We start from the raw sequence: 7,878 nt of genomic DNA on the forward strand, positions 1-7,878 counted from the left end.
CCCCGCCGGGGCAAGTCGCGGAGTTTCGGTTCTCACCCCCGTGCACCTCCCGGCGCGGGCACGGCTGTGAGTGGGAAGCGGCAGAGCTGCCCGGTGCAGCCAAACCGGCTCCCGGGGTCAGCCCGGCTGCAGCGGGGCTGGCAGGGCTGGGGGGACATGGCCCCCGCTTGGGGCTGGGGACAGAAGTTGCCCCATCACTGTTCCTGTCCAGGACCTGAGACTCGGGGCAAGAAGGAGAAGAGCCTTTGTTAGCACACTGTGCTTTAATGAGAGCCACAGAGTGTAGTGCCAGCGCAGGCCCCCTGTGTGCCCCTCGGTGCCCAGCCGGCTCAGCACGATGGGACAAGGACCGGTGTGGTGATCGGAGAGCCGGTAGCTCCAGTGGGCACCCACACACAGGAGCAGCCGCAGTGGCCATGGTGACACTCTCAGTGCCCGTGGGCTGAGGCTGCTGGTCCCTCTGGCCATGCTGCCCTAGTCCCACGCGTGCAGCCTGGGGACACAGCGCAGGGCTGGGCGGTGGCTCTGATCTGAAGATGCCGGCAGGGCTGCGGCTGGAGCCGGCACATGTCCCGGCACCTGGCCAGGTGACTCCCCAGCCAGCGAGGGCCAGCGCTGTGTGTCCCGGAGCAGCACCTGCAGCTCGGGCAGCCGCCGGTCACACGGCGATGTTTGCTCTGTGGCTTTTTCACACGGCCGCTCCCACAAGACAAACTGTGTGTCGACGGCCAGGGTTTGGCCTGGCACCAGGCAGCCCGGGCCCGTTACCTGCTGCGTTTGCACATGGGTGAGCTCACACCCCTGCTCAGGGGGTTCGTGCCCCCTCCAGCATTGTGGCCACAGGGCTGTGCACCATGTGCCACTGTCTGGATGTAGCTCTGCAGCTGGGACACACACAGGGCATGAGAGGAGAGCATGAAACAGCCATTCGCCCACCGGCACTCACAGGCTGCTCCCCTGAGCTTTAGGGCTGGGACATGGGGGAGCACAGACACCTCAGCCTCTCCCTGGCACCGTGTCCTGCTCCCACCAGGGATGGAGGTGATGCTGGCGGGTCCCCAGCCTGGATCGGCTTCACCAAATTCTGGTATGAGGCCTAGGGGCTCACAGCCCACCGAGCAGGGGTTGCAGCCATGTAAGGTGATGGCAGCAGGGCGGCTGCAGCCAGCGGGAGCCTGGCCGGCCCCTGAGCTCCCAGCGCTGCCGCTCGGTGGTGACAGCAACGGCCCAGCTCCTGGATTCCCGAGCAGCCGGCGGGGTGGGGGGGGCTTCCCGGTAACAGCTTCCCCTGCACCCACCGCACATCCTCCGCCCGGCACGGAGCCCCCATCGCCCGGCGGGGCAGCAACCAGCGCTGGCTCAGCCACGTGTCTAGAACAGAGAAACACCCAAATCACCGCGAGGCAGAGCCCAGCGGGGAGCAGACGCCGGTACACAGGCGGTCACACGGGCTGGGGGACCGGGGGCTCAGTCGTTGCTGCCCCGGCCCCGGGAACCGGGACTCCGGGCAGGAAGGGGCAGCGCGGGGCCGAAGCGGCAGCAGGACCCGCCGGCCCGGGAACCCACTCCACGGCCGAGCCCTCGCTTTGAAACGCCGCTCCCGGTGGCCTCCCGGGGGAAGCGAGGGCCGGGGAAAGCGCTCGCGGCCGCCCCGGAGCGGCGGGACCGGCCCCGGTACCGGTCGGAGGGACCAGCGCGGCGGGCGGGCGCGCCACCTGGCGGCACGCACGTGTGTCCGCGCACGTGCGTTCCCGCCCCGCGTAGCCCCGCCCACCCCAGCGCCCACCGGGAGCGGCGGTCAGGTGAGCCGCTTCGCCCGCCGGGATTTGTAGGCACCTCCCCGTCACGTGAGGCGGGGCACGCCGGGACGCGCAGCCCCGCCCTTTCTGTCATGAGAGCGCACATGCGCACAGGGGCGGCCGCGTTGCACTCTGGGGCTTGTAGTTCGGCGGCGCGGGCGCGGCGGGGCCGGCAGGGCGGCGCGGACTGCGAGTCCCGTGGTGCCCCGCGGTGCGGGGCGGGAGGCGGCCGGGCCGGGGACCAGCGGGCCGGGCAGGATGTCGCGCCAGGCCGGCCGCGGCACCGAGAGCAAGAAAATGGTAACGGCGGCGCCGCGGAGCCTGAGCGGCCGGGCGGGCCCCGGCGATCGCAGGGCGCGGGCCCGGGGCGGGGGGTGCCGGAGGAGGCGCCGGCCCGAGCTGGCAGGCGGAGGCCGCGGGCCCTGCCGTGCCCGCCCGCCGCTGGGCCGCGCTGCCGCCTCGTCACGGGTGGGCTCGGCGGGACCGGCCCCTCCGCCAGCACCGCCCGCGCTCCCGGGGCCGGCCCTGCGGGCGCTGCAGGGGGACACCGGCCGCCCCTTCCCCCGGTCGGTTCGGCCTGGGCCGCCCGGGCCCCGCGGCGGCTCTAACGGAGCTCCGGGCAGCGCGGGGCGGGCAGGGCCGGGCTCGGGCACCGGGACGGGTTACGGGAATTCACCGTCAGGACGCGAAGCTTCTCTCGCGTCCCTCTAACCCGATCCCGCGTTATCAGCCCAGCTGAACCGAGGAAGGGGATGAAGAACCAAAGTGCAGAGCTGCGGCCTCAGTCTGGGTTAAAACTGATCGAATTAATTCATTCTTGGTGCTGTGTCAGTATTTGGAAGCAAGCAATAAAGATAAAACTCTGTTTTCTCAACCCCCTTGGCCGTGCCGATGGGCTGATTTGGGCTGGGCAGAGGCTCCTGCTCCCCCCCTGCACCGCAAGGGATTAAACTCCTTCGATACAGTGATTTTTATTTAACAAATTCGTGTCACTTCGTTAGTATTCTGACATCTTTTAACCACAGAATGGTGCTATAGTATTGAGGCTATACACTAGTCTGTAAGACAAAAAAATATAAATAGTGGGAAAAGTACAGGGCATTTTAATTCCATTAGATGGACTGAAAATGGAGAGTTTGTTTACAAATACAAATTTAGAAGTTTGCCTTGTTGTAACACTTTAAAGTTACCCAAGTAGCAGCGATAACAATGACCAGCACTGGCTTTGCAGACTTTTGGGCTGATAATGGGAGGTGATGGCTTCATTTCCCAGTCACCGTCCTGGACTGCGAACAGCTGGGTTTCCTCCATCCATCCCCCCCACTCTCCCCAGCTGCCAAGCCCTGTCTTTACTAAAACAACTGAAATCCCCAAAAATAGCCTAACCTTTTTTGCATGTTTGTTAAACTCTCTGCCTGTTGAGTTGAAGGAGACTTCTGCCTTGTCCTTCACTCTTGAATGACGTGAACTTGCACAACCTTCATCTTTCCAAGATGAAAGCAGAATTGAAAGTAAAACTACCCAAAGAATGCATCAATTCTTTAGATGTGAAATTGGGCAAAAGCCCGAAGGAGCCCGACTGGTTCTTGCCACGTGTTTAAAGCCTTTTGGTAGCTCATTGCTGTTGACCTCATGAATTAGGACAAGGCGGAATTCCCTGTGTCTTCTAACAAACCCAATTGGTATTTGTTGAATGTTGCTGTTTGGGAGTGGTTCCTCCTCCTGTTTGTCTTGGCTTTGTGTAAACTTGCTCAGAATGAAGTGTGACGGGTGCTGTCACTTAACTCTGATGTATATTGTCTCTTTTCCCTTCCTTCCTGCCTCCTGCTCTCATTCTGTAGTACTGGTATTTGCCATTCATTTCACCTTCCGCATCTATGCATCTCATGGTAGGTGATAGGCTTTTAATCCGAGATTAGACTCTCTGTAACGTTTCTGAATGCTAAAACTGAAAGCAGAAATACATTATGATGGTTTATTTGTTCCTGAAAACACCTCCTTCAAGTTCCCTGAAAAGCTAAAGCCAATTGTAGATTGTTGTTCCGCAGCCATTAATGACCACGTTAATCACAGGTCTGGCATAATGGCTCTCCAAAAAATGCACGTTGATGTAGTTGTTTCAGGCTGAGGCTCGGTGGAGGTGGTGGCTGGGAGAGGAGACTCTTCCCTTGGTGTTTTCTGCACATCAGCTGTGCAGAGGGAAGCCAAGTAACTCTGATCCAAGCCAGGCACAGAAAGCAGCAGATGTGCCATTCCTCTGCTGGCTCTGAGAGCTGATCGTAACATCTGTGAATGGAGAAGTGTTTTTTGTCCTGTCGAAAGGACCAGAAATGGAGCCTGACGAGTGTCGCTCGTTTGCAGTGTATCAATGAAGCACAGAGAACAGACTTGGGCCAGTTTGCACCTCGAGGTCAGTGGTTGAGAAAAATTCAGGTCCCTGGCAACTGCACGTTGTGGCCAGTGGCACACGAAGTGACCTGGAGTTGTCACTCCAGGTAACTGGGGATGTCCTCGTTAAAGCAGAGAGATGCTAACTGGCAGCCGATGAGAGTTGCTAAGAATGGCTACAGAGTGTGAGCAGCTTCTTGCTGTGTGCGCGGAGAGAGGGACCGAAAGAACGTGCTCAGTCCTTCCTGGTCAGAGAGGATTCCTCTTTCCAAGGAGAGTGAAGCCGCTTTGCCAAAATACGGGCTGGGATTCTCCTTATTAAGCAGCAAATTCCTTTGGGCCAGCAGGTTTCTGTCCCCGCTCCGTGCCAATGGAAGCAGTGCTGGACAGATGCACCAGTGCTCAGTTTTCTCTTTGCCTTGTGCTGAATCCCTTTTGCCTCTGTCCAGAACTCGGAGCTCTTCACGCTGACGTACGGCGCGCTGGTCACCCAGCTGTGCAAGGACTACGAGAACGACGAGGATGTCAACAAGCAGCTTGACAAAATGTAAGTGAATCTGCTGCTGTGGAGCCTTGTAGGCTGAATGTTAATACTGATATTTCTCAGATTTTTTTTTTTTCCCCCTCCACTGTCTTCTTTTATAAGCGTGAGCTGTCCTTTGAAAGCTACGCTCATCCCCCTCTGTAGCTGTGGCTCTTTGGTACATTCACAGGGGTTACAACATTGGCGTTCGCCTCATCGAAGACTTCCTGGCCCGGTCCAACGTGGGAAGATGCCATGATTTCCGTGAAACCGCGGATGTCATTGCAAAGGTAATTCTCAAAGCACAGCTTTGTCAGGGTTTGCTTGTGAGGACAGAGTGTTAGCTGCTCACAGGACTGTTCTGAGAGTTTGACTGAGATTTTGGGGAAGAAAAAGAAAGAATTAGATGCCTGACTACTGCTGACTGGTGGGAACTGGGAGAAAGGAGCGGTGTTTGCAAAACCCTTTGTAATTTTACAAAGATCAAAGCTGTGCTGTTGTTTCATGGGACGCGTTCTTGTTCCTACTCTGCCTGACATACCAGATAGCATTTAAAATGTACCTGGGCATCACTCCGAGCATCACCAATTGGAGTCCTGGAGGCGACGAGTTTTCCCTGATCCTGGAGAATAACCCCTTGGTGGACTTTGTTGAGCTCCCGGACAACCACTCGTCTCTCATCTATTCCAACCTGCTGTGTGGAGTGCTGCGAGGCGCCCTGGAAATGGTGAGCCCACGTCGCTCTTCCAGCGGGATAGATACAGGAATATCTGCATACAAGGAGGATGCGATCGTGAAAATGAGAGCTTCCCCATTGCATGTCGCCCTCAGAGTCCTTCAACCGATTCTATTATAAGGGAAGTAACAGCTCTTTCCTCTTCCCTCACCCAGGTTCAGATGGCTGTCGATGTGAAATTTGTCCAGGACACGCTGAAGGGTGACAGCGTCACGGAAATCAGAATGAAGTTCATCAGGCGGATCGAGGACAATCTTCCCGCTGGTGAAGAGTGAATCGTTTCTCCCTTTGGGACTGGAGGGGACCAGCTGGGTTTGGCCGTTAGCTTTCCTCACAGATCTATAGGGATCCTAGTGCCCCTGTACATGCAGACTGACTCACTAAGATGTTATTATATTCTTCTATTGTTATTTCCATCTTCTGTAGAAGACGATTGTCTGGTTGCTGTTTATTTGACAGGTTCATTCTGAAGCTTTTTCATAAGGTGATGTCTTCTTCGTATTCCCCTGGGGACTCTTTCTACACTCAGTTTCTAATTGTGACATCTGATTGTGCGAGAACTACTGCTCAAACTCCAGAAGAGCTCCTGTCTGTTCAAATCTGAATTTTTCTTTTATTACTAGAATTGGAGACCAAGCTATGAGAGCCCACTGATTTAAATGCTGTCCTTAAGGAGGGGTGTTTAAGATTCATTCAGCGATAAGCACGTAGTATTTCTGTAGACAAAACCGGCTTCCTGCATTTGATGCTGAAGTTACTAGTAAAATACAGGCTTGATACACAGGGGTGACTTGGGAGAGCGGTTTGAGCGCTGGCACCTGCTTGGGGAGGCTCTTTTTGTCGGAGAGCAGCGGCATCGCACAGCACTGGCAGATTCCTGAGGTCCCAGCGCCCTGGGCCTTTCCACAGATTCTCTTCCCCAGCAGCCTCACGACTCCGCTCTTGGAAGAGACCATTAAATTGCAAAGGAGCAGCAGTAAACATTTTAAGTGGAGAAAAGGAAAGAGCACATAAAATACCATCAGTGTTCTACAGCGTGTACAGCCACGGGGCAAGTCCACAGAATGAAAACCAGAACTCAGAGTGACGCTTGGGAGGTGTTAAATGCGTTTCAGTAAGTCGAGTCTGTTCCGTTAGGGTGTGTAAATGCTGCGCAGCGTGGAGGTGGTGCTGGGGGGTGTTCTCACGGATGTTTAGACTGCAACAGAATTTCCCGTTACTGGAATTGGCAGGCTTCGGCAGTCTGTAGCACCTGCTGCTCTGTAAAATAAATACACCAAGTAATGTATCTCAAAAAGCAAGGTGCTGGAAAATCAACTTCCTCTGCCATCCCATTCAGCCAGAAAATGCAGCCAGGCGTTCGTTTCTCAGATCACTTTACATAGCATGAAGGCACAGATCTGCAGAGATAATCAAGAGCTTAGAGCTGACGGCTCTTGCTGCCTTCCCCGGGAGCTGGGGCTCAGGTACCTTTGTAGGTTTGTGCTGGAGTGTGAGGTGAGAGAGAGAAAGCTGCTGCTTGTTTAGGTTCTCTGGGTGAATGTTGCTCATCTGAACGCTGCATAGCTCACACCATCCCTTTCTTTTGCCCAAATGAGTCCCTTTGGTGGGTTTGGATGGCCCGTGTGATGTGCGTCCTGTGAAAGGGCAGAGTCGCTGCAGAAGCAGCCGGGGAACGCCGGAGGAACCGCGGTGGCTGGTGGGTTTTGCAGGCAGAGGTGCCACGCGGTCACGTTGCAGAGGTGAAAAAGATCCGTCATTTCTTGTCCTTGACCATTATAAGTCATTCTAAGGCTGCATTTTAAAAGCAATTGCATTAAAGGAATTGCGGTGTCAATTATTTGATTTCCCCTTGCTTTTTGTTGTTGGTGATGCAGGTGCTGGCGTGGCGACGGCAGCACCGCACCAGGAATGCGGCTCCCGGCTCGGGTGAAAGCCACTGCCTGAGGGAAACCTGCCTCATATTCAGCGCACGGAGGGACCGTGGCTGGGATGGGACTCGGGGCTGACGGGCAGCGCTGGGACAGCAGCCGGTGACGTCTGGCTGGGGACTGGCCTCTTGCTGCCCCATGCGCTGACACGAGCAGGGACTTCCTACCCCAGCCCGACGCAGAGGATGGGGAAGCAGCAGCTTTTGCAGTAAAGTGGCGTTTTCTCTTTGGCTGGAGCTGCTGAGCATCACGTGCCCAGCTGGCAGCAAGAGCCAAGCTTGTCCCTGCAGAATGTCCTCAAACAGCTCCAACACCCCCCAGCTCCTGGGACGGGCTCTGGGCAGCGGCTGCCCCAGAACTGTGTCCCTGGGGGACGGAGGCCCCGTGTCCTTGCTGACGCCGCAAATGAAAGGGGTTATTTTGCAATGGTGAGCTCACTCCGGGGCCTTTTACCTCCTTTGGTGACCAAGGGAACGTGTGTCCCCACGGGGAGCAGGTCCC

At 56.6% G+C, this 7,878-nt stretch overlaps 1 protein-coding gene across 1 annotated transcript; it reads left to right on the plus strand.

Annotated features, from left to right (window-relative positions):
* Positions 1-2,017: 2,017 nt before the first annotated feature.
* On the plus strand, positions 2,018-7,285 carry TRAPPC3 (trafficking protein particle complex subunit 3). The gene is made up of 5 exons (XM_065650420.1): positions 2,018-2,099; positions 4,637-4,734; positions 4,901-5,000; positions 5,255-5,437; positions 5,602-7,285. The coding sequence occupies exons 1-5, from the start codon at positions 2,058-2,060 to the stop codon at positions 5,719-5,721; spliced, it is 543 nt and encodes a 180-aa protein (XP_065506492.1). The 5' UTR covers positions 2,018-2,057; the 3' UTR covers positions 5,722-7,285.
* Positions 7,286-7,878: the final 593 nt, after the last annotated feature.

This window comes from Caloenas nicobarica, chromosome 23 (genome assembly GCF_036013445.1).
Source record: "Caloenas nicobarica isolate bCalNic1 chromosome 23, bCalNic1.hap1, whole genome shotgun sequence".
In the NCBI taxonomy this organism is placed as follows: Eukaryota; Metazoa; Chordata; class Aves; order Columbiformes; family Columbidae; genus Caloenas; species Caloenas nicobarica.

Excerpts from the sequence above, each read along its gene's own strand:
- TRAPPC3 (XM_065650420.1), top strand. The coding sequence starts at position 2,058 with ATGTCGCGCCAGGCCGGCCGCGGCACCGAGAGCAAGAAAATG. Across the intron at positions 4,735-4,900 it reads AACAAGCAGCTTGACAAAAT|GGGTTACAACATTGGCGTTC; the intron begins GTAAGTGAATCT and ends GTACATTCACAG. Across the intron at positions 5,001-5,254 it reads CCGCGGATGTCATTGCAAAG|ATAGCATTTAAAATGTACCT; the intron begins GTAATTCTCAAA and ends CTGACATACCAG.